The sequence below is a fragment of the Acipenser ruthenus genome, chromosome 10 (genome assembly GCF_902713425.1).
Source record: "Acipenser ruthenus chromosome 10, fAciRut3.2 maternal haplotype, whole genome shotgun sequence".
Taxonomy (NCBI): Eukaryota; Metazoa; Chordata; class Actinopteri; order Acipenseriformes; family Acipenseridae; genus Acipenser; species Acipenser ruthenus.
Genome location: NC_081198.1, coordinates 42,642,650 through 42,669,696, shown reverse-complemented (window position 1 = coordinate 42,669,696; position 27,047 = coordinate 42,642,650). Strand labels below are relative to the sequence as shown.

General features: G+C 33.7%; 1 protein-coding gene across 2 annotated transcripts; it reads left to right on the top strand.

The window, feature by feature from the left end:
- Window positions 1–3,896: 3,896 nt before the first annotated feature.
- Window positions 3,897–26,576, top strand: psmd14 (proteasome 26S subunit, non-ATPase 14). Of its 2 annotated transcripts, XM_034020389.3 has the most exons (12): window positions 3,898–4,052; window positions 4,264–4,303; window positions 6,127–6,178; window positions 15,216–15,287; window positions 15,798–15,917; window positions 16,154–16,224; window positions 16,798–16,948; window positions 22,970–23,077; window positions 24,632–24,706; window positions 24,996–25,121; window positions 25,313–25,375; window positions 26,098–26,576. In XM_034020389.3, the coding sequence occupies exons 3-12, from the start codon at window positions 6,131–6,133 to the stop codon at window positions 26,194–26,196; spliced, it is 933 nt and encodes a 310-aa protein (XP_033876280.1). In that variant the 5' UTR covers window positions 3,898–4,052; window positions 4,264–4,303; window positions 6,127–6,130; the 3' UTR covers window positions 26,197–26,576. The 2 variants fall into 2 exon arrangements, with proteins under 2 accessions (XP_033876271.1, XP_033876280.1); XM_034020380.3 differs by lacking the exon at window positions 4,264–4,303 and having other exon boundaries at window positions 3,897–4,052.
- The last annotated feature ends 471 nt before the right edge of the window (window positions 26,577–27,047 follow it).

Below are 27,047 nucleotides of genomic sequence, written 5' to 3'. Positions count from 1 at the left end.
CTCCAGGGTTGCTGGAAATAGGAGAGCAGCAGCACCCCTGGCTTTGCATGGCTTCCATCATATACAGGGGTTACAGTTTTGTTCAATGGCTTTTAGCACCCCCACTATAAAAATTGTTCCAGTGCCTCTGTCAGCCTCCGAAGCCTAAGATATTGGACAGTGGATATAACCTAATAGCAGACAAAGAAACAAAACTAAGATCATAACTATGGTTTAGATAGTCGGGGGCATTATCCAGAAAGAAGATCTGTGAGGCAGTTGGGTAGGAATTGTTTTGTGGACACTGTAAGAATTAAAAAAATAAATAAATAAATTGAGTGGGATTTGTATTTGTGCTCCAAATAGTAAAATGTTGTGGGCTGAAAGTAACCTTTTTATTTTGTGATTGCATTTCATCCATTAATGCAACACAGCACAGCACATGGTTTCTTCTTTCTAATAAACATATTGCTTATTGTTATTTAATTGTACACATTGTAGTGTTTGAACAGCCATACTAATTTCACTGATTTTCTAATCATCCACCCTCCACCCATGTTCTATCCATTATTGAAATGCACAATTTGAATGTCAGCTCACAACTGCCTCATCCTTGCCAGTCATGAGAACTGAAGATCAACAGGTGCTCTCTGCTCCCAGTCAAGAAGAACTGAAGCAATGGAGGTTACCTCCACCAGGGAGTACAGACCGATGCAGTTCTCCCTGTGGGCTCACAATCCTGGGTAGGAAGTAACAGGTAATGAATAAAAGAACACACAATGTTCTGTAACACTTTCAACTTTTGACAAAGCCATATACTGCACTTCAAATGCAGTGATATTTGTTTCATTTGCATTAAAGTATGGCATTTTCCATTTAACATAAGTGGTGGCTAAGCCCATTGATGTACTGTAGCTGTTCCAGTAGGGTCCTTAGGCATTCTATATAGAACAAAAAAATGTCATAGTGTTTTTATGAAACACCCATTTTGTTTCTTTCTACTAGTAAATTGAATTGTAGTGGGTCCTGTATTAAAATGGTTCTAAATAGCTTCATATTTGGAATCTCTATGCATAAAAAATATAACACCCACTTTGGGTTCTATTGAACCAAATGGTTTTGTTTAGAACCTGTTATATTGTATAATTTTGTTTACTAAGAATGTAGAAAGCTAGAAGGAACATGTGGTTCTATATAAAATAAATATTGATTGATTGATTGATATAGAAGGCCAAAGCCTTGTACAGTGTACAATATGGTCAAAGTGTTGAAAAGGGGTTCAAATATGTAAAGGTATGTAGTGGTTTAATAATGGTAAATTAGATTAAGAAGTACAGTACAAATGATAACATGTAAATTCATTCAATAAAACAAGTTTGGGATTATACACTTTCAGACATATTCTCTGCTTTAAAATTCAAGTGTGGATTATACATTCTATATTATAACAAATACTACTTATAATAATAATAATAATAATAATAATAATAATAATAATAATAATAATAATAATAATAATAATAATAATACAAAATAAAAAGCCACTCTTAAATAACAATTCCTGTGCTTTCTACAAATAACTTTTTTCTTGGGTATCAATATTTGGTTTTGGTTCTACACTATCAGAACCATTATTTTATCTTGAACTACAGTTAATAGGTTGAGGCTGAATTGAATTGTTTTATACGTTGTTCATTTTAAGAAAATGAAGGGTTTTAGTTTTAAATAAACAGCATGGTTTGAAATACCGGTATTAAAGTGAACAGGTACATACCACATCTCCATTCATTACGCAGATAAAAATACTACTTTTGAATTATTTGCTAACACAGTAGTCTGGTGGAATTGCTGCCCAGTGATGGTTACGCAGGTAGTAAATGTTATTGGGTCAACTGAGTTGTAAATATATGTGCTTTATATTTATTTATCTGTGTGTCTAACCAGTAGTATGAAACTAAACACTTTTATTAAATAAATGGTTAAAATGACGGGGCAATGCCACTGTATTTTAATGCGATTTTATGTAATGTAATTTGTAGAGAAGCAAAATAAATAAAATAATAATGAAATGCACCACAGTTTTATGTATAGATTTTGTATATGGGTATAAGGTTACGATTATGTTTTAAGATCAATTACACTTAATTGGTAAATCGTATTTCATCTCTGCAATATAGCCATGCATATTAAAATATGCATTTAAATGCACACAGTGACCATATTTTTTTTAAATACATTTTTCCATTTTCAGAGAGAAAATGAAGAAGCCTTTTTCCAAATAGCTATCACGGCAGATTTTGTGTTAAAAGTGTAATTTTAATTCACCATGAGGGTCTATCAGATGTTCTGGAGTTTAGCAAAACTCGCTTTTCATATGGGACAACTGCCAAGTGCTGAGATATCCAGCAAGCATTTTTATATAGCGATGAGAGCCAAGGCAGCATCTGCCCGTGTATGCTAATTGGCAATTAATAGAATAATGCTCTGAAAAATAATCTAACACGAAAAATAGTATACCTGAGTGTTGACCTTAATAATACAGAATTAATTTAGTCTAAATGTACAATATTCATTTGTTTTGCTAAATATTGTCTTAAATATTTACTCCACAACTAACAAAACTACACTATTCACTATTAATTTGGATTGTAGTTTGATCACTTTAATCATTAATAATATGTGTAACGATTTCCAATCTTCTAATTTTGCAAGAGAATCTTGGTGATTTAAGGCTGGTTTCACAGACCCTGATTAGCCCTAATCTTGGATTACGTTGCCTAAAATATCATTAGGCAGACCAAGATTAGTGGTAATTGGGGTCTGTGAAACCAGCCATTAAAGTTTAAAAATATTTTACATTAACTTTATTTTTTTATCCCTATTCCTACATAAAACAATTAAAAACCCTCCAGCAGTAGTATAAGTAATACAAATAAACAGCTTTTACAAAGTCATGTATGTAAGCAATATTTCAAGTAGGCCTTAGTGTACATTTTTTTTTTTACTGAACATGTAGCCACTGTACACACAGCAAATACATAAGATTAATATTCAGCAGTTTTGCTTACTGGTAAAAAAAATAAAAAAAATGCTTGAGTATTATTACAGTATAAAGATATCGCTTTATGATTTTTATTATGTCTATAGTGTCCATAATTTTTATCATAATGAATCCAAACGTGTCGCCCTGAAAATCGCAGGCTACTATATAGTAAACGTTTCGCAACCATATACATTATACTCCAAACCATTTCTACAGGAAAATCTACAGAATTGCATTTATTGACCTTAACTGATACTACTTCATGAATGATCATAGTAGACTGTCCATGGAACTATAGTAATACAACTGTTTAATGTTACTGTGTCCTAAAATCCTGCAGTAAATTGCAGTGCACTGCAGTGTATTTTTTTCTCGCGAATACGTAGGCTTTATTACATTACGTAAAATATCATAGGCTAATTTTACAAAATTGAATAATAGGCACCTGATTGTTTTTTTTTTTTTTTTTTTTTTTTTAAATATGCCAACTAAAACACAACAACAACAATACTACGACTAATAATAATGTTTTCCCATATATATATATATATATATATATATATATATATATATATATATATATATATATATATATATACTTCCCAACAACTAGTAATATTTAAAGTATTTTGCATTAAGATTATTTTTTTAGTAGGAGCGCTATGCCATTCAATTTCTAGTTCACTCTAGGCAAGATTCGAAACGTACTCGCCCTTTTGAAAATTGTAATATCTTGTGAGTTCCTGTACCAGTTTAATTTGAGATTTAACAAGTACTGCTTTTTTCTAGAATGTAATGATACATCAATCGAAAAGCAAACTACAGTATTCAAAAACACAGTCTGCACAACTGAAACCGCTTTGTTTACTTTTTTTCAATGCGGAACAACTAAGCATTGCCCCGGAAGTGACCGGCGAGATTGTTTTAGAATGAAATCGGGCTGATTCACTGTGCAATCCAAGGGAGCGCACACAGACGCAAGGAAAAGAAAGGAAAGACAACATCTTAACGTGTCAGACGATCGTTACTGGTAATTTTCAATATTGAAATAGTATGTTATTACAGTGTTTGAAAGGGGGTGAGATTAATTTGGTCTAAAAGAGTATGGATTGGAAAAACAGACTTGAGTACTCCAAAAAAAGGCCCAGGCCTCCTCCTGTAATGAAGCCTACACGTTACTGTCCATGTCTGCTGACAGTGCTGTTGTTAACTAAATCAAGTTTACAGTTTTCTCTACACAGGTTTAGCAATATATTGTTCGATTTTGGATGTATCGCTACGGTATGTGGGATTTGAGTTAAGTGTTTTTGACTACATAAGTTCCATACATACATAACATAGCCTAATGCTGCATTTATAAGCACAGTCATTAACGTGACAGCTGAGAACTGCACTTTTGCCTATTGATCATAATTAACATTAAATAATAAAAAAAAAAAATGGAGACAACTCTACTGGTGAACTTAAAAGTTCTACATTGTATGTGCCGTTTATCTTATGTACACTGAGATTTAAAATAGATGTATACAGGATGCTGTTGTGAATTCATTGAATCCAAACCTTGAAAATTAAATTGTGGTACACAAGCGCAGTCAGTGTTTCACGATGTTCTGTCGTGTAACTATAACATTATTAAGACATGTGTGATATTTTTGTTTTGAGACTGTTAATCTACTTAATCTATTTAATAATAATAATAATAATAATAATAATAATAATAATAGTCAAAGCAGGCATATCCTTGGCAGCATGACTAAGCATGTACATACTGTATAATATTAATTGTTAATTGTGCCAAATTACAATTAGGTTTTATATATATAATATATTGTTTTCAGATGTTTTTGGTTTTCCTAAAAATCCCTGACAGTTTCTGAAGTTATGGATTCATTTGTAAACTTAGAGAACCCTAATGCAACTTTTCGTCCCATGTGTAGTGAGGTCGCCATGGAGATACGATGCTTGAGGTCAATCCCTTTAGTTAACGGAGCTATGCACGCGCATAGTGTCCAGTACAAGTAAACAAGTGGCCCACCTGAAAATAATCTTTTACTCCAATCGTGTCTAAGGCAGCTTAGGTCAGAGTTGTATGTGTAAATATACTAATAGAGGTCTGAATTTTGGTATACAGCAGACCAATGATGCAGTGATTTGCACATAGGAGGCACTGTTGAACTCCTTTTGTGGCTATCTAATAGTTAATTAAATGAGTAGTTTTTTGCGACCTTTGACCATTTATTCAGCATCGTATCACAATATTAACTCCGTTAATTCACCATGTCAACAGCAGCATATACAAGCAGTTTTATTTATAAGGCTGTTAGGGTTCAAAAAGACTGCAAACGTGTACGGTGTTCAGTAAGCACAAAGACAGATTTTGTACATTGTATACCATTTTAAAGATCTGATGTTGGCTATGTTCTGGCTATTAAAAAAAAAAAAACACTGGGCATCCTATGGCACTTTCAGCCGAAGTCATGTGTTCTCTCACTCATATTGTATCATATGAAAATTGCCGCATTCTGACATGTGTATCTAGAGATCCATATCTTGTCACACCATTGCTCAAATGCAATATTGATGACTGACAAGCTGCAAGTTAATTAGCTCAGAATCTACCAATTAGGATTTTCATTTGTTACCAGTCCTATTTGTACAGTTAAGAAAAATCATTTTTTGTATGGGTTTTTTGCATATTCTTAGAGATACACTCACAAAAGACAGGTGTCGTTCAGTAATAATTAATAAAAGATTGGTTTGACTATGTAAAACTTTCTCTTCCAGACTTTAAACTGTCTGTGTGTGTGTGTGTGTGTGTGTGTGTGTGTGTGTGTGTGTGTTTGGGGGGGTGGGGGGTGAAGGGGGGGGTTTACCATAAAAAGAAAAAAATAATGCAAAGCATAGAAAGGGTCTGTTAATTAGCAAGGAAGACAGGTTCTTGAATTAGTATGTGGTGTTAATTAACAGGAAATCTGATGTTGTGTTGTAATTACCACCAATATTTTTGACATAAGGAAAGATTGAGGGTGAATTATATGATAATTGACTAAAAAGTTTCATGGTTAATAACTTTCTTGTATTTCTTTTATTTGTATTTTTTATAGAAACATGGACAGACTTCTGCGACTTGGGGGCGGTATGCCTGGACTTGGGCAGGTTAGTGTCAGTTATATGCATAATAACACCCACATCATTTTTTTTCTTTTTTTGCCAAAATAAGGTTGTGTGCACTGTATAGTTTAGATTCAAAATTGAAGCTATACTATATGTAAACTGTAGCCCCTATCCATCCATGTATCGAGCAAGTTTATAATTTACTTGGCAAAAATAGCAGCGACATAAGGAAGATTAAACAGTTTTCCAACTAATGCAGATTCTACTGCGTAAAAGGCGGTTCCCTGTGACGTTTAATGTCACCATAGCCTAATTTGCATGTGTCGCAGAGTTTTCAACTTACTTGCATGAAATATATTCGCTACACGATTTTCCATAACATTCTTTTACTCGCTCGCTAGTCTACCAAGTAAACACGCTAAAACGTGTCAGCTCCTTTTCCTATTGTAAAGTAGCTGTGCGATTTGTAAAAAATACCTTCATTTCTTGTGGCGATGGGTCCACTTACAGAAAATCCCCTTCAAGAACACTTGTGTTTGGAAGACTCTTTTTGCTGTTGCTGTGCCAGCTTTCGCCACCATTAACTTATTAAACAGATGGTGGCGGCAAAGACTAGCCCTGCTGCAACTGTAATTAGAATTGACTCCAGGCCTTATATACACAAGCTGCAATTGACCCATTGTGTCCATTAAATTGGTTTCATTTAGTTTTGAACCAGACTTTAAAAAACTGCTCAAATTAAAGAAAAAAAAATCCTGTACAAATGGAGCATCATGACTTTAAAGGAACGTCAATACACACTCAAATAACTTGCGCATGAGAACATAATTATATAATCATTTAAACCTTGAAAACAGATTTGCTGTTTATGCTGAATGTTTGTAACACATAGGTTAGAATCACAAGGGCATAGTTAAAAGGCATAGTTGTTTCCCACTGTTTATCATTGTATGCAAAAGCTGCAAATGATTACCTTTAATCTTTGGTGTCATCATTTCGTCCAATAGAAGGGAAGAACAATAAAAAGTCATGAATTTGCAAAGCTTTATATATTTAAATTCTGATCTTAGAGTGAATTTGGCACATAAAACCAGTGGTGACGGAGGTAAAAAGGAGATCTCAACAAGAGTCCCAAAGGAGAGTCCCATAAGGGGCTGCCTGAGTGCCATCTAAACAGTTTGTTAAGTTTGTGAACAGTCTAATTTATGTAAGGCTATTGTGTCAGAAAATACATTTAATAACAGCCTACGTTTAATTATGCCTACCAGTCAGTGACAGTCATACTGTTCTTGGTAATTTTAAAACCTAATCAATGTAATACTTAGTGTAGTGACTGTAGTAGTATTATCAAATAAATTGTCTTTGTAATGTATTTTAATATTTCAGTGGCTGAGGCAAAGTAAATCTAAACATTTTCCAAAAATGGTTCAAACTGCTTATGTTTGATTTCATGCTTTCATATTAACTTGCATATTAACTGCTCCAAAAAATAATCTAAAAAATCTTTTGTTGTTGTTGTTGTTGTTAGTAACAGCTTGTAGGGAAGTTCTGTATTGCCATTAGGGAAAGCAGGCTGTCACTTTCGACACACCTTTTTAGTCTGCTTAACCCTTTCATTTATGAAATATTGAAAATAGCTGAAAAAAAAAATTGTTTTGGACACACATTTTTTTCATTGAAATTTTTTTCCCCATAACACACTATCTCCTAGCCTCATATGAAGTTATCGTGCATTTAGTTCTTGCGCATGAAAGGATTAAGAGGATGGGATTTCTAGATGATCTTGTTGGTTGTGTGATGTCTTTGTGAAGGCAGTTTGCATTCAGAATAAATGTAATAACTGCTTACTACTGTACTTTAAGTTGCTTGTTGGATAGTGTTGTCAGAAATAGTTGTGAGTTCTGTAACTATAATCTAGTGAGCAGATTTGAGGCTGGGGTTGGGGGTGAACATATCACATTTATCACAGAAATGATTAGGTTATGCCATCTGGTTGTACCACTGAAATTGAACAAAACTATAATGGAAAAGACCATTGATCGTGTATCATGTTTGGCTTATATTTTCTATAAAGTATTGTTGAGAGCATTACATTGGGATAGTTTACTGCAGTCCTATGCTAAAAGCATTTTGTCTATCATGTCTTAAAACATTTGATCTATACTTCTCACCTTTACACAATTGGCAAAGCCTAAAGCAAAACATGCATTTGAAGGGTTAAGGCAGCATGAAAGAATTCATTTCCACTTTAATGACCTAGCCTTGCTGGGCTGGGACGACAGGGAACATGCTCCTGACTTGTACTGAATTTGCCAATTAACACCTTCTATAACAGGTTGCCTCTGCACATCACAGAAGCAGGGACAGGAGTACTGGTTTACATGCAGCTTGTTTTCCACTTTTGCTCTTTGAATATTCAGTACTTAAAAGATTTAATTGAACTCTCTTCTGGTTCATTTGGGAAACCAGTTGAAAAACAAGAACATTAAACTACCATTTCCAGAAGGTCTTGAAGTCTGTTACTCTTTATGAACCTACAGTATGGAGAGAATTAATAAAACAGAAATGTAGATAGTTGTATTTTCCTTTTAGATTAAGCGATGATAGTGCGTAGTAAGCCTACTAGGTAAATCTTTGTTACAAAGTAGAACTTGGATGCTTTTTGATTTTAAAAGCAGAAATTCAGACCAGTGAGGGATTGTTTTTCCCCCGTGCTATTAACACCAAACAAGTAATTAAAAAAAAAACCCTGAAGGTTACATTTTAATGCAGTTCTTATGTTCTGAAGCTGGAAAAATATATCAATAGTATTTCATATACTCTATTCCTACTAAGGACACTGCTCAAGGGAGGTTAATGATTTAAATAGTTGTATCAAATATAGAGACACATTATGTGTAATACACATATTCTTGTGCAACTATTGCTCTTAATTGTTTGAGTGTAAAATAAATATTGCTAGTGAATTTAGTGGTCCAAAGTGACACTGTGTTCACATTTAATCAGCAGATCTTTTATTAAAATATCATAAGAGTGGTTAAATAATTGATACCAGTTCACACCATGGAAAAGGTGGGGTAATCTAACTAATAGTGTTAACAAATTTGCGAAAAGGGCTGAACAGATAACACTGAGGTGTTAACTTTGTGCTGTTGTAATGGCAAATGCCATTTATTAACACTTTGTCAACAAGAGGAGCATAAAGCTCCTTTACTGTAAACAAAATAATATATTTTACAGTTTTATCACCGGTTTAATTCTGAGGTCATTTTAATAATGCATGAATTTGTAGTATGCTAATAAATATAACTTATGTAGGATAATTGCATATTTGTCAGTTTGCCGCTTTTTAAGGCTAATTGTCACTGTATAGTGTATTAAAATCAACCACCTGCCCAGCGTGAAGTATAATGCCTTTCAGGCAGGTCAGTCCATTGTGATGGTTGGAATGGGCTCTAAACAATCATTTGATTTATTTATTACACTATAACATTAAGAATACAGACAGTTATGTTCAGTGTTTTAGCTTATACAGACAATTTCTTTTTTTTTTTTTTTTCCAAATTTGTATTTTAATGTTTTTTGTTGAAAAAAGTAGTTCAAAACATGTATGAAGTCTTGTGAATAATTGTATGCTGGGAAGTAACATAAAAGGCATTTCATGAATTTGGGGATGTTAATGAAGGGCATTGGCAATCCGTGACATCACCAATGGAAAATATTCTCATTAGGCAATGTGCAAATAAGGTTAATGGTGAGTAAACTCACCGATGTGGCAGGGATCCAGCTTATGGTGGTGTTCATAATACAACAGAGTGTGATGCTGCTTCAGGGCACTGAAGTGAGAGCACACTGTAGGTTTTATTAAAATGGAACTCTTCTGAAAGGCGGGGTGGGGAGGTGGCACACAACTGACAGATTTAATTCAAATTGTGTTTATATATATATATATATATATATATATATATATATATATATATATATTAGGCCTGTCACTCGATTTAAAAATGTTGATCGGTTAATTTATGGGCATCAGTTGATTAATAGGTAGATTAGTCAGTGCTATCAAAGGATATTTGGTCTTTTTAAAAGCACTTTATTATTTTTATTTTAGTAAATGTAACACATCTTCACAGAACAGCCGTTCTTTCGGGCCACTGTCAGTCACATACCTGAAAACACAAGACAGATGAGCTGTGGTTCCAACATAGGTTGTTTAATCTACCATTACAGCTACGTACTTAGTTTCTTGTAAGTGATTGCTTAACATGCTGTTGTAGTCAGAAATCAGGGACAGTAATTCCCCATAATTACCTCTATTTGAAGAATTGGTGCCTTCGTTGTGCCCTCTGAAAGCCAGTTCTTGCTTGCCAAGGTAAACAACAGAATCAATCAAGTGTTTAAGAACCTCACGATCTTTGCTAATAATAATCTCAAATTTTTTGGAGAAAGTTCTTTTTGAAAATTGATTCGTAACCAAATTGACTACGATGTTCCATTGTCTGATGACACACCTATATATATATATATATATATATATATATATATATATATATATATATATATATAATATATAATATATATTTTATAAATTTGTAAAAATCAATTCTAAATATTACTTTGAAGTTCTCAATATAATTCTCAATAACAGTCTCTAATATAAATGCCGCGCAAAATTCTGCTATTCTTAAACAGACTACCCTAGCATATTAATGTCCCGCCAGGGCAGATCTTTCTTTCCCATTATCCCACCCCTGCCACTGACTGACTCGATATGTGACCCTGAGCAAGTCACCTAACTCATTGTGCTCCATCCTGCGGATGAGATATTAAATCAGTGTCCTATTGTAAGTTACAGTTCACAGCCTACCTCTGTAAAGCGCTTTCTAATGGTGGTCCACTATGAAAGGCGCTATATAAAAATAAAGATATTTATTATTATTATTATTATTATTATTATTATTATTATTATTATTATTATTATTATTGGTTAAACTCCAACTGAAACAGTTTACCTTTAAAGGTATATGTCCCGCCTCTGCTCACTTATGATTGAACTTCTGCAGAGAAAATGCAGATCTTCTAATAGTTGATTTCATTTTATATTTAAAAAAATAAATAAATTCTGCTCGATTTTAAATTGTAAAACAAATTAATCTGCAATTAAATCTAGTTGATTAATCAGTCGAATTAATCTTTTAATCGGAGTAGCCCGAATATACAGACATGCTCAAATTTGTTGGTACCCTTACAGCTCATTGAAATAATGCTTCATTCCTCCTGAAAAGTGATGAAATTAAAAGCTATTTTATCATGTATACTTGCATGCCTTAGGTATGTCATAGAATAAAGCAAAGAAGCTGTGAAAAGAGATGAATTATTGCTTATTCTACAAAGATATTATAAAATGGCCTGGACACATTTGTTGGTACCCCTTAGAAAAGATAATAAATAATTGGATTATAGTGATATTTCAAACTAATTAGTTTCTTTAATTAGTATCACACATGTCTCCAATCTTGTAATCAGTCATTCAGCCTATTTAAATGGAGAAAAGTAGTCACTGTGCTGTTTGGTATCATTGTGTGCACCACACTGAACATGGACCAGAGAAAGTAAAGGAGAGAGTTGTCTGAGGAGATCAGAAAGAAAATAATAGACAAGCATGGTAAAGGTAAAGGCTACAAGACCATCTCCAAGCAGCTTGATGTTCCTGTGACAACAGTTGCAAATATTATTATGAAGTTTAAGGTCCATGGAACTGTAGCCAACCTCCCTGGGCGTGGCCGCAAGAGGAAAATCGACCCCAGATTGAACAGAAGGATAGTGCGAATGGTAGAAAAAGAACCAAGGATAACTGCCAAAGAGATACAAGCTGAACTCCCAAGGTGAAGGTACGTCAGTTTCTGATCGCACCATCCGTCGCTTTTTGAGCGAAAGTGGGCTCCATGGAAGAAGACCCAGGAGGACTCCACTTTTGAAAGAAAAACATAAAAAAGCCAGACTGGAATTTGCTAAAATGCATATTGACAAGCCACACTCCTTCCTGGAGAATGTCCTTTGGACAGATGAGTCAAAACTGGAGATTTTTGGCAAGTCACATCAGCTTTATGTTCACAGACGAAAAAATGAAGCTTTCAAAGAAAAGAACACCATACCTACAGTAAAACATGGAGGAGGCTCGGTTATGTTTTGGGGCTGCTTTGCTGCGCCTGGCACAGGGTGCCTTGAATCTGTGCAGGGCACAATGAAATCTCAAGACTATCAAGGCATTCTGGAGCGAAACGTACTGCCCAGTGTCAGAAAGCTCTGTCTCAGTCACAGGTCATGGGTCCTCCAACAGGATAATGACCCAAAACACACAGCTAAAAGCACCCAAGAATGGATTAGAACAAAACATTGGACTATTCTGAAGTGGCCTTCTATGAGTCCTGATCTGAATCCTATCGAACATCTATGGAAAGAGCTGAAGCTTGCAGTCTGGAGAAGGCACCCATCAAACATGAGACAGCTGGAGCAGTTTGCTCAGGAAGAGTGGGCCAAACTACCTGCAAACTACCTGTTAACAGGTGCAGAAGTCTCATTGAGAGCTACAGAAAACGTTTGATTGCAGTGATTGCCTCTAAAGGTTGTGCAACAAAATATTAGGTTAGCGGTCCCATCATTTTTGTCCATGCCATTTTCATTTGTTTTATTATTTACAATATTATGTTGACTAAAAAATCAAAAGCAAAGTCTGATTTCTATTAAATATGGAATAAACAATGGTGGATGCCAATTACTTTTGTCAGTTTCAAGTTATTTCAGAGAAAATTGTGCATTCCTCATTTTTTGTGGAGGGGTACCAACAAATTTGAGCACGTCTGTGTATGTGTGTGTGTGTATATATATATATATATATAATTTGTTTCAAGGAAAACACGGATAACCTCACTCAGACATCTTGCTCACTAAATAACCTGGTAACCCTAAATATTCAATAGATTTTAATGAGCAATCATTCACACAAGTTCATTGGTTCCCTAAATATGATTAACAATGCTGACTAACTGGATGGAGTGGTTTTTTCACTTTTTTAAAAAAATTTTTTTTATTTTTTACCCAAATTAATTTTTTTGCAATCATTTTACATTGGTAGTAAATTGATCATATTTAGGGTACCACAACACTTGTGGGACAGATGGCTCATTTAAAATAATTTGCATATTTTTTTTAAAACAGAGACGATTTTCTATTCATGGATAGCAAGATATTTAGTGAGCAAGTAGACTGAGTGAAGTTATCCTGCAACAAACTTCCCATCCTCAGTTTTACTGCTTACCAGGAAAAAATATCAAATGGATCACTGATACCAAATAAAATATATTCAGCTGTAAACAGATATTTTATTACCCAAAATACATTTATGCAATAGAGGGTTAAAGAAAAAAAAAAAAAAAAAAAAGTTACATACTAGAGAAACATTGAAATGCTTTGTTAAAATCTTGGTAAACTGCATATTTCATGTTAATGAGTTGCATGTTATACAAGGATTATTCTTTAACACAATATCGCACTACAGTAATTTACCCGTCTCTCCCCCCCCCCCTCCCCACCAAGTCCTCATTCATATTTTTCACTTCAAATAATGTGTGTTTGTTGTTTTAGTTTTAATATAAGGTGTCAGTTTACTAGATATGAAGCTTTTTATTTATTTATTTTTAACCACTGTAGCTTTGGGGTCTTTATTACTGTATTATTAAATGGTAATGTGTGTAAAAAGCAGCTAAGTGTACAAACCTTAATTCCTGTTTTAGTATCAGAGTATGCATGATTTATTAAAATATGCAACTCTGATAAAAACAAAGCATTTCTGGAGCAAGGTAATAATACACAGTGCTGTTCAGTGCACCGTATTTTTATGGCAGTAGTAGTCAGGGTATTGTTGGAAACTTCACTCATGAATAATCAATAACAAATTAATAATCTGAGTCAACCTTATTATGTAATTTATGTCTTGCAAGTATATTTCATATATAAATGAAAGTATATTTAATATACTTTTATACATTATTTGTCCTGTCTTTGCCCCCTCCACCCCCCCAAAAATGCAGAGATAAATCTTGCATTATGTATTCTTGTCTGTGACCAGAGTATTGATGGTTTGGAAAAAAAAAAAAATATATATATATATATAGATATATTTTATTTATTTAGTGCAAGACAAATAGATGTGTATTTTGTTCACAGCTTTTGTACCTGGGGAGAGTGAATACAGTCCTCTCCTGCTGTATCTATGGTAGATACCTGCAAAGTGTTCCCACTGCCCCAATCTACAGTTATCTTTAGCTTTGTGCTGCCAGTGCCAGCAAGATTGCCATTTGCTTTGTTGATTTATTACTGAGCCCAGTGGTGTTTGCTTCACACCACTATTAGAAGCACACAGGTAATTGGTGAATCAAATATTTTTGACAAGTGGAAAAGGGTATGGGTTTGCCCATTAGTATCTCAAATGAATAATATCTTAAAGCGCTGCATAACAGTTAATGAGAATATAGAACTAAAAAGCTCTTAATCTTGCATACCCTCTCTAAACATGATGGTGTGTGTATTCAGTCAACTACTTTGGTTGAACAAATATTTAGATGGAAAAGCCCTGTTTTGTATTTATTAATAAGAATAATAGGAAACAATCAGAACTGATTGTTTGATAAATGCCCTACTGTATTTAATAATCTGTGAATTTAATAAAATCCACAGGAGGCAGAAAGAGATAGCTTTGACTTCCTACATTAACTACTGTATGTTAATGTAGTACGGTATTTTTGTTTTACATATTGGCTGTTCTACAGTTATTATTATTATTATTATTATTATTATTATTATTATTATTATTATTATTATTATTATTTATTATTATTTGATTAATTGGTAGCTCTGTTTGTCACAACAAATACTTAATAAGCAATATGCCACTTTCAGACCCTCAATAAATATTTAGAAACTTTGACGACATAAAATTGACATTTTAACAACGGCCATAATAACAAAACTAAAAGTAATTGACATCTGCAAGGAATTAAATATATTTTCTTCCTAGGGTCCACCAACTGATGCCCCTGCAGTGGATACTGCAGAGCAGGTGTACATCTCTTCCCTTGCTTTGCTAAAGGTAAGGGCATACAGGTTTTTATTTATTTATTTATTTTAAAAAGTATTTGTACAGAACAATAAGTAATAAGTTGACACTGTATTCTGTGATGTATTTGCCAGGTCATACAGTGCAACACTGTGTTATGACATAACATATTTTAATGTTTCTATCAATCTTTTTTGCCGTGTCACATCACTTTTTACATTTCAGTGATAATTTGGCAGTTTCAAATTATGATGTAGACTGCTGTAAAAGAAGGAGAACAGGAGACCTACATCTTTAATACTACTATTAGGATAGGAACGCAGTCCCTGTAAATTCAGGTTTATAATTCCTTGCTTACTGGTTGTGACTTGCATGCATTTATAATGCCAGTAATTTATGCAGGTGCTATACATAAACTGGTACCTACCACTGAGAGCGCTATTGACAAGCTCAGTATTTCAATCATTGTGTGTGTGTGTGTGTGTGTGTGTGTGTGTGTATATTATATGTATATGTATATGTGATGTATTTATTTAATTCTAGATGCTGAAACATGGCAGGGCTGGAGTTCCAATGGAAGTCATGGGTTTGATGCTGGGTGAATTTGTTGATGATTACACTGTGCGAGTGATTGATGTCTTTGCCATGCCTCAGTCAGGAACTGTGAGTAACAGTATCTTGTATCGTATGTTTCAAAGAAAGTTTTGTGTAAGGCTGTATTTATTCTACAATATTGTAAATATGTAATAATTGTCATTATTTTAGGGTTTCATTTTGTATGTATTAAGCAAGTATTGTGCGTTTTTACCAAGTTTTGTTTGTTAACATTTGCTGTTAATTTACATAAATATCATAGCTACCTAAAAAGTTGTCTGACTTTTTTTTTTTTTTTTAAACAGGGTGTCAGTGTAGAAGCCGTTGACCCTGTGTTTCAAGCCAAAATGTTAGATATGCTGAAGCAGACAGGAAGGTAAAGCATGGTTTAATTATTTTTTTTTTTATTTTTTTTTTTTTAATTCAGTAATTTCTTTGACTTGAAACCTGTCTTACTGGTTAAATTTTAGCACATCAACAGTCTTCTGCTTGCGCATATACTTTTATGCAAAAAAAATAAAAATTAATCTTGGCAAAAGGCTCAGCAGCCCAGCAACACCGCAAATTGCGTTCTTGACTGAGTTCTTAGTCCCTCTGCTGATTTGAATTGATATTTAAAGGGTGAATATTCAGTCTCAAGTGCTGAAAGGGTACAAACTGGCTCAGAGAAGGTGTGGTAACAGGGTGAAAAATTGAAAGCATGATCTTCTGCTACTAATACACGCCCCGTTAATGATAACACTCCTTTGTCGCACTTTCCTCATTTTCATGCTTTTACGATAGCATGTTGAATTACCCTTTTTTTTTTTTTTTTACCCTTTTTTTTCCCACGCCTGTTTCCTTTTACCCTGCCCAGTTTATACCAGTTTGTTTCCGGATTGCCTTTCATTTTGTGTGCGGAGTTCATTCTCTGTAGAGATGCTCACTCTCAATGCCCTGTCTATTTCAGGCCCGAGATGGTTGTTGGTTGGTACCACAGTCACCCTGGCTTTGGCTGTTGGCTTTCAGGAGTTGATATCAACACTCAGCAGAGCTTTGAAGCCCTGTCAGAGCGTGCTGTTGCTGTAGTGGTGGACCCAATTCAGAGTGTTAAAGGAAAGGTACAGTCAATTTGTATCCGTACATATGAATTCAAGGAAATCTAAATTGAAATGCTTACTTTGTAGTGCGGTGGGGTAGTGTTTGACTGAGGAGGTACTTGTATGTTTAAGAAAGTATGTATCTTGCCTGTTGGGGTTTTAGGTTTAAAGTGTACACTTGCATGCAAACATGTGTTTTTTTTGTTTTTTTTTAATAACCCCCTGTAAAGCCTTACGTAGCCTTGAAAATGTATTGTAGGAGTTTATAATTGAAATTAATGTTAATAACAAGTCTCCTTTTTATTATATATCCTTATATTACTATATTGCAAAAATTGACAATTCTCTGATATATAATGAAAGTCTTTTTTGTCATTTAATTTGAAAGTTATCTAAAGCAATTCCTGTAGTTAACCAATTTTAATGAAGTAGTACTGATGAAAATATGCAATTTTTAGTAATCCCAGCCACTGCAGTTTATCATTTGGCCAGAGTGACTGCAATGTATTATTTTGAAATAATATAAAATAAGAAATATGTTTGTTAAATGTTACGTTATGAGATTAACACATGGTTAAATGAATGATGAAGGGGTTGCTGTTAACCTTTTCTGATTTTGTATTTATTTATTTTTCTTTGGTCTCCCCCCTTTTCTTCTTCATTCTTTCTTTCTGGCCCCATATGCCATTTTCCTATTTCCTGCCTCATGACAGCAGGGAGCAGCTCTATTATCACCTTCACAGAGCTGTCTATAAATGTGAGAGGCAATTCGATTTTGCTTTGCCATAGGGAGGGTAAATGAGAGACTGCAAAACATAAAGAAATGACTTAAGGGTTTGCTGCCTTAAACTACTGCTGGGGTGTGGTGTTTCAGCATGTACCTCCTATACTAAACCCAATCTTAAAATAACAATGAATACTTTTCTGGGGGAAGGGTAAAAAAAATGAGTTGGTGTATTTGGTCAAATAAAAAAATGTAGTTTATTTATCATATCCAGCAGTAGAAGCCATTTCTAAGTGGACCGGTGGTCTATAACTCATATGTGTCTTTAATTCTTCATGTGTAACCGGCTGCTCAACAAAGATTACCTGGAGACTGACCATTTTTACTTGAGAATAAAAATAGCTGAGGGTGTTTCAGATGTATTAATTAAAAATGAGTTGCAGTGATTATCCTTGGGACACACTTTTCACACTGCATTTGTAATGACCTAATGATTCGTCAGTAATGTCAGCCTGTTTGAGATGGTAGTTGTAATATGGCTAACACATCTATTGTTTGGTGCCTTTCCTATAAGAGGACACAGATAATCTGTTTTTCCTGAACAGAGTGTCATCCTTGGGGATAAAATCAGCTTTCAGCAAGGTTGAGGGTATAATATATTACAGGGTCTTGCAGTGATTCGTGTTAATGTTTAACATGGAACAAGCAACTTGCCTACATTTAGTGTTATAGCTAGCTGAAAAACATTAAAATCACATTTTAAAATAAATTAGTTAAAATCAGTTGCTTACATATGAACCTCGGTTCAATCATTAAATATTTTGTAGATTTAAATTTTTACTTCCCTATATCAATTGTCTTTGTTTTCATATGATTTTTCCATCCATGTTAAAAACACTGCTCCAATAATTAAGGTTATTCATTATACACATCTCTGAATACCCCCTAATTATGTGGAGCAGTAAATATACATATAACCATTTTAGATGTTTCCTGTACTAGGACACTGCATGGCTAGCTATAGCAGTGTGGATTTTGTGAGAAATCGTTAAGCATTTTTCACCTCCTTACAGTATTAAAATAAATAAACAAAAAAATTATTTTTATTTATTTATTTATTTATTATTGGGGCCAGATATGTCATAATTCTCTAAGGATAGACCAAGAAAAATACACACACTCAGGCATTACTTTTCTTAAGCTAAAATGGTTGTTTTATAAATAATTTCAATGTTACAAACATCAAGCCCACAATCACAGTGATTCAGTGACATTCATTTGGCATAAGTCAGTTTCATTTCTGTGTGCTTTTCATCAGAAATGGCATAAAAAATAAGATTTCCCTGAATTTTTTATGTTTTGAGCTTACGGGGGACAGGGGATGATGTTTTTCACTTGTGGATGTCTGACAGTGCATGGCAGCATAAGTAACAAAATGGTCACAAACCACAGCTGCACTCCCAAGGTCACATGTTTCGCTTCATTTTTAAAGAAACCAGCAGCCAGCTGAACAGTTGCTAGCAGGTCAGTTGCAGGTGATAAAATAAGTTTTACATGGGACATTAGCCTTTTTCTCTACTCTGCATTTTGTTATTATCTTAATTTTTCCCCAAATATTGCACACCATTGATTTCATATTCTGTAAAAACAAGGGGAAAAAAAGTCTTCAATATCTATTATCTGCACAGGATTTTAGATTGTCCTCTGCTTATTGCAGAGCACATTTTTTACATTACCTGTATTACAAGTGTGTTACCAAGCGCCATGTGTGACTCAAATGCATGTCAATTAATTGGTTTACATGCAGTTTTTAGTCTTGGAATACATTGTCTAGCAGTTCTTTGGTGACAAATTTGAAATTTGAAAAATCATTATAAATGCTAGCCCAACACCATACAATAAGCAATGTCAAGCTTCATTTTCCAGCAATTGTAATTGGTAAACAATCTATGCCAGTGAAATCCCTGCATCCCACAAGCTAATTATATTTGCAAGGTCAGAGCAAGCACAAGATATTAAAGAAAAGATAGGGTTATGAATGTGTGGACCCTTTACTTGGCTGTTATAGTGGAGTTTGTTGATCTGGAGAATGATGCACACATTTCACAAATTTATCTTGCAGCAAAAAATGGTGTGTGATTGTGTTTATTTTACTAACCAGTAAATTCACAGCATTCGCCTCCAAATTTCTCCCCAATAAAGACGTGTTAATTACAAAACAGTCAAGGTCTTCCATTATATTAAAGCTACTAACAAGAAGACAGCAGGAATCACACATGTAAATAGCATCATCAGTCCTTGTATTAGGCTTATGTTTTGATCCACGAGCAGTGCATAGACTAAAGGTGCTATTAAAGCATGATTGTATCTAATACACTGTATTGTATGAAACATGTTTATTAAACAGGTAAACAGACCTTTAACATACATTTAACAAACCTGAGAACTTGCAGTTAGATGCTAGTTTCACTGAATTGTGTTGTTGTGTGTTGGATTATAATAATAATCAACAGAAATGGAGAGAAAAGCCGGGGATATCCCAGAGGAAAACTGTTAAGAGCAGTCAATCTTAATGACCTCTGAAAATTCTCAAGATTTTGAATGCTTGCAGCAAATCTGACCATACTACTGGTTTAGACTGTACTTAACACAATGTCATCTTTACTTAACCTTAAACCCAATCTATTTACAAGAGTGACTACATTTATGTAAGTTTTTTGCCCCTAGTAATAATAATAAAAATAATAATAATAATAATGTTGTTGTTGCAGTATTTTTATCCATACAAATAAAAGTTCAAAGAAAATCTAAATGGATTTAAAGTTAAATCTACAAGTCACATCGTCAAGTTCGCCCATTTTATACAATATTGCACAAAAAAAAACAAAAGAAAAACAAAGACCAAATTCACCTTTCAGGAAATCCTGTGTTTGAAATGATTTGTTTAAACCCGCTGTCCTGTTCTAGTGTCTCAATATTCTGTATTTAATTGGTCTCTGTGGACACAGCTTTTTAAATACTGTGTTGCTTTAAGGCTATTGAGTCTGTAGGTTTGGTGACTACTTAGCTGTACTCTGGTTACATTATGCTGCCCTCTAAAAGAGTTGAACAATCTTAAAGTTGCCCACCTGGATTGTTTTAGAAGGTATTGGATTATAATTATCACCTCTTTCATCCTTTCCTCATTAGTACAGTAGACATTAATGAGCTGTTTTTATTTTAATATGCCATGCCAAATGTAGGTGATTGTTTGGGAAAGAACTGAGTCAGTCTCACTCTTTACCAAAACATTTTAAAATCTAATTTCACTTTCAACTGATGGCTTATTTTTTGTAATGTATTTTCCGCTATGTAAATGCCAGTAGGTCAAAGTAAATTCCAGTCTGCTCAATCGGTCGATCAGTGTTACTCTCCAACAGCCAATATTCTGAGCTGCTCTTGACTGACTAACAGTTATTTATTGTCATGCAGTACACTTGCTACCTTTTTGGTATTTAATGAAGGCAATTTGGAGGCAGATATTAAGCTCAGATTTTCCAAGCTTCTAATTCTAGCTTCTAATTACAATATTTTAACCCCAAGACTTCACTAAACCAGTATGAAATATGCCTAAATATGCCTCTGTGTAATCTAATAAAAGTAAATACATCTTTTGTTTTCTTTTTTTATCTGGTTGAATCTTTATTTATTTATTTATTTATTTATTTATTTTATTTTATTATTGGAAGGTGTCACAAGTGTACATTATATGTGATAAATGGTAACGGTAAATGGACTGCTAGGGTAATCCATACAGTTACCATTGCCACTGTCCTGTGGATAACTAAAACACATTTACAGTAAGCTCTGCATTTAATGTGTACTTTGAAAAATTAAACATCTTGTCCCAGTGGCTTTTGGAGAACCTGGTTGTTAAACATTATTTTTGCTCTTGCTGAAGAAAATAAAAAGGCAGACGCAATATGAAAAGTTGAAGAATGGCCACACTGTAAATGCCACGTGGGCAAAAAGGGCAAAGAATTCTACCTCTCTTGTGTATGGGTCCACTTTAGACCATTCAGATCCGTGGATTTCAGTAATTAAATTAATTGCAAATATATATCATTTCAATCATGATAAAGTACATTTTGAGATGTGCACTTTTTTTTTTGATACTGTCTCAATACTGTCCTAGTACTTGATAAAGGTGTGCATAGATTTTGGAGGAAATGTAAAAGTGTATTTTGTAAATAATGAAGAGAAACAGCAGCTAGCCTCCCTGGGATGACAAGTGCACACATCTCAGAGATATAAACTAATAAGGATTTAATGCCCACAACTGTCCAGGCCTCTGTAGACCACTGGCATTCTTTCTTCCATGGCAGAGGCTGATTCACTTTGACAATGGAAAGCCAGAACTGCAAAAGATCATATGAGACTAACTGTCCTATCAAGGGCTAATGCTTCCTCTAAAAATGGTAAATAAATCAGTGGCAATTAAGTTTAGTCAATGCCTTAATTGTTGTATTCAAAATTTTAGCCTGTGGTCATTTCTTTTACAAAACCCAAGAAAATGAATATCTATCATGTAAAAGCTGATTTGAAACATACCATCAATAACTTAAAGGCAATCTTAAATGCATTCACATGAAAATTTTAGTGACACTGTAATATAAGCCACTACCTGTCATGAATCACAAATAACTTTGGCTTTCCACTCTTCTCTGTTGCACAGCCCTGATTGCGACACTGAGAGGGACATCTTTATCCATCAGACAAGGAAGAGACTATTTTATAGTCAGAAAAAGCAATAGCATATGACTTGAGCTGAATACTAGGGGTTCATTCCTTACTGGTTATAAGTTTGTTGTCATTTCGTGTATTGTGATCATATCATTGATGTGACAGGACTGGGCTTTAGATGTGGTCCCTAAGCCTGTGCTCACTTTCCGTTGTGTTCTCTCCTTGTCATTCACATTGATTAAATTGGATCTGGGTAGGTAAGGATAAGCGACCATAAAGTTATAATGTAAAAAAAATAAATAGTAGATTGTATTGTTTACATTGCAATTGACTTGAAAGTAATTCATTGTTCCATTCACAAAAAATATATATATATTTCTTTGTTGAATGCAAGCTGTGTTTAATTTTTGTCAACTTAAATCACAAGTTAAGTGGTGCTGTGCTGATGGCACAACCAGCAGGATATTCCTTCTGTTTTGGCTTTTCATTAAAACTCTGTCTGGAAGAAATCCAAAGCCAGATGTGCAGCTGCTGCACATTTTGCCCTTTTTCTTGCATTTTCTGAAAAGAGTTGACATTACACCTTGTTTTTATAGGTTGTTATTGATGCCTTCAGACTGATCAATGCCAATATGATGGTTTTGGGACATGAACCAAGACAAACAACATCAAATCTAGGTCATTTAAACAAGCCATCCATCCAGGTAGGAATAAAGTATACTGTTATAAAATAGAAATGTTGCATTTCTATGCATACAAATGATGGAAGACAACTTGCCAGTCGATTTTTGTATAAACCTTTCCTACTGCAGTCAATAAATGTGTTTTTTTTTTTTTTTTTCAAAAGTAAATTATTTTAGGATTTGTTTAAATTATTTCTGAAAATCTGCAGTCACAAACAAATTAGCTGATCTGACAAACAACAAAAAAACATTGTATTCAGTGGAAGCCTTTGATGCTATAAGATGTTGGAAGGTCAAAGACATTAAGGTTTCAGTAGTTCTGTGAACCTTAATTTGCACACTGATAATTTGGCAAAGTTAGATCCTTTAGTTTTAATGTGATTGGGTGTTTTTGAAGAGGTGGTGCACATTACATAGAAAAATAAATCATGCTTTACAGATAGAACCTACTGTATATTGTTCTTTATTTACTGAAACAAACCACTTCACAGGCCTCTGGTTACATTTGTCAGCATGTCCTTGTAGATGGTAATCTCTTTCTTGATGATACTGAAATATATAATTTTGTATTCATTAAATGATAGGGAACATCTACAAAATGTTATTCAAAATTTCTAAAATCAATAAATACATTCTGCAACATTACTCTTCAGTATAAACCTCGCAGCCTGAATTTAACAGCCAGTTCAGAAATGAAACATTGAGGTGCATTTGCATGGACCAAGTAGTAGCCACAATATTCCTTGGAGGTTAGTTGGTCCCATCTAGGGCAATCCCACTTGCACCTTGGGGAATTTCTGCATTACCAAATTTTATAGAACAAAAATAGCATGAGTAATCTAAAGAAGCAAAAACACTGTACAGCTGAAATGCTCCCCTGTCAATAAAATGCATTGTTTAATCAGAATTGCGTGTTTGTATGTCTTTAAATGAAAAAAAAACAAAAAACATAATGAGTATGAAATGGTCTAGCTTTTTGATTGGGCAGAGGCAAGTCTATACTTGTAAGTTTCAAGAGAATACATTACTGGACCTTTTTGCACAGCTGTAATGACCTCTCTCGTTAACCTTATGGCATCAAACTACTTCATTATACTACAAACTGGATGTGTGGTTCCACATAGCCAAAGCAGCAGGTTGGTAATACACCTTTACAAAGACTTTTCCACCACTGATAAGTATTTTAAGTGAAGGATAAAATCCTAGAATATATATATATATATATATTTTTTTTTTTTTTCTATAGTGTAATGGAATGTTGGCATAATGAGATTGCTTTCTCTGGAAGTGTAAAGCGAATTGCAAGTCCTTGTTCTTGCATGAATAGGAGTGTTACATGTCCGTTGACTTAATTGACTTGTTATTGCAGGTTGACCCCATGTGGATTAAACAGTCTTAAATAGGGTTCTATGTTAACAGTCATATTAAATATAATCATTTGGGTATTAAATGTTTGCAATTATCTTTTTTTTTTATTTTTTATTCTTTTCAGTTACTTTATTTTAACTGGTGCATTTTGGTTTCTATTTTGTCTGACTGCTACATAATTTAAGTGTTTTCTTTTGTTTTTTGCAGGCTTTAATTCATGGATTGAACAGACATTATTACTCTATCACTATCAATTACAGGAAAAATGAACTGGAACAAAAGGTGGGTGTTTTTTATTCAATATGTATATTTGTAATGTAAACCGATGAGAGAATTGTTAAGCATGAGATATACACAGAACAAATACAAATTCTCTGCAGTGTATACACTATACATGATCACCATTAGCTACTGTGCAACCCCACAAAAAAGACCCTGTTTCTAATGCTGATACTGTAGTGGTTTTAACATCAATTTTACAGTTTCATGATTGCTTATTTTTCACATGCCACATTGTCTTAAAAACTAGGATTAAAAGTTGGCTTTTTTATAATGAATCATTTTATCATAGATGCTGCTGAACTTGCACAAGAAGAGTTGGATGGAAGGACTGACCCTGCAGGACTACAGTGAACACTGTAAACATAATGAAACTATTGTAAAGGAGATGCTAGAGCTGGCCAAGAACTACAATAAGGTAACATCACTGTTTTTTTAGTTGTAAATATCAGAAATGGAAAACAATTTAGAAATCATAAAGTATACACTATTGATAATTGAATTGAATATTCTTAAAATACAAAAGTGAACAATCCAGGTTGATGTAGTATTTCTCAACAAGCCATTACAGCATGGAACATGTTTTAAATTGCTTGTCTTCTTTTTCAGGCTGTAGAAGAAGAGGATAAGATGACACCTGAGCAGCTGGCAATAAAGAATGTTGGAAAACAGGTCATTAAATATTTAATTTAAGAAGTTATCAAAGTCTGCGTGAAAGCTATTTTAAAAATAACTTGACTTTCAAACTCAATAGTACACAATAATGGAATGGAGTTAAGATATTGTTGTTTTTGTTTTAGCCTGACCAATCTTTAAACTATTCTCTGTATCAGACACCCCTTCCCCTTTCTCTCTACCACCATTTTAACAACCAAATGCATCTGTCTGCAGTCTCGTATGAGTTTCTAAAAATTGTGCTGAAGACCGATTCCTTAAACCTATAAATGTTTTTCTATTAAAATGTCTATTAGCATGGGATTTAGAATACTGGAGTGCCTTTAATTTGTATCATAGGAGGAGCATCAAAAAGATCACTCTTCTTTAGGAATATAGCATGTTGTTGACTTCTTGTATAGTAGCTAAGAACCTAACTTGGGTGTTATTTTGTCCAAATAACCTTATTGAAACAGATTGTTTTGCAAAAATAGCACAAAAAATAAATACATTGAGACTGATATGACATCCTGTTGGCCCAAAATTAAATTAACTAATTGCACATGGTTTGTTTAATACTTATAGAATGTAAGAATTGAAGGGAATTAAAGCTGTTCATTTACATATGTCCTATGAAGGTCTTTGCCAGGTATCTTGACCGCAGGTGGCACCTACACATTTACAGTCCTATCCACTAATCGAATAAACACAAAATCTTTGTCTTTTTGTTTTCTTTGTAGGATCCAAAACGCCATTTAGAAGAGCACGTTGACGTTCTGATGACCTCCAATATTGTGCAGTGCTTAGCAGCCATGTTGGACACTGTTGTATTTCAGTAGCAAATCCTTTGTCTAAACACATGAGCACCCTTTTTAAGGCTGAGCTTTTTTCTTTCTTTTTTTTTTTTTAATGTATATTCTGTTTGTAAACTGGGGCTGCTAAATCTTAATTTATCTCAAACTAGACATCTGGCACCCTCTCTGCACTGGTGCAGTTCTGCAACACATTGCAGTGTATATTACACATAAAATATACTTCAGATGATATCCCAGTTTTGGCAGATTCCGTTCGGATTCAGATGCTTCATCATTTTATCAGTTCAGAAGAAAATACATGTCAGTTACCATGTTTTCACTTAAGTATCTGTAAAGATCAGGATTTATATGTGTGCATTTTATAAGTTGTATTAAACATCAATAAAAATGTAAAAAATGACAAATGTATTCTGTTGTCTAATTTTATGTACATTTTTTTTGTATCCTACTTTAAAAAAAAAAAAAAAATATATATATATATATATATATATATATATATATATATATATATATATATATATATATATATATATATTGTGTATTAGAATATCGAAGACTTAACTGTCTGGTTATTTCAAACGTACAGATATTATAAATGGAAATCAATTAGTTTCCAGTAGAGGGTCAGATCAATTAAGGCAAATATGCACGTGACTGAATTTACACGTGACTGAATGGGAGTACAAAAATAAAATTATGTTGCATATAAAATAACAAATAGAGAATATGTATATGAAGTTGTTAGATTCTTTAATGTTTAGTGCTTGATTTAAAAAAATAAAGGCGTCGGAATACTTTCAATTGTGTGAATACTTATGTTAATGAGATGAGGAACGGCAAAAACCTGTTGGGTGTAATATAATAGAAGGGTGAGC

Bases quoted from the DNA above. Each gene is read 5' to 3' on its own strand.
- psmd14 (XM_034020380.3), top strand. From the start codon at position 6,131: ATGGACAGACTTCTGCGACTTGGGGGCGGTATGCCTGGACTTGGGCAG. The intron at 6,179-15,215 runs GTTAGTGTCAGT...TTTTCTTCCTAG, and splicing joins GTATGCCTGGACTTGGGCAG to GGTCCACCAACTGATGCCCC. The intron at 24,707-24,995 runs GTGGGTGTTTTT...ATTTTATCATAG, and splicing joins AAAATGAACTGGAACAAAAG to ATGCTGCTGAACTTGCACAA.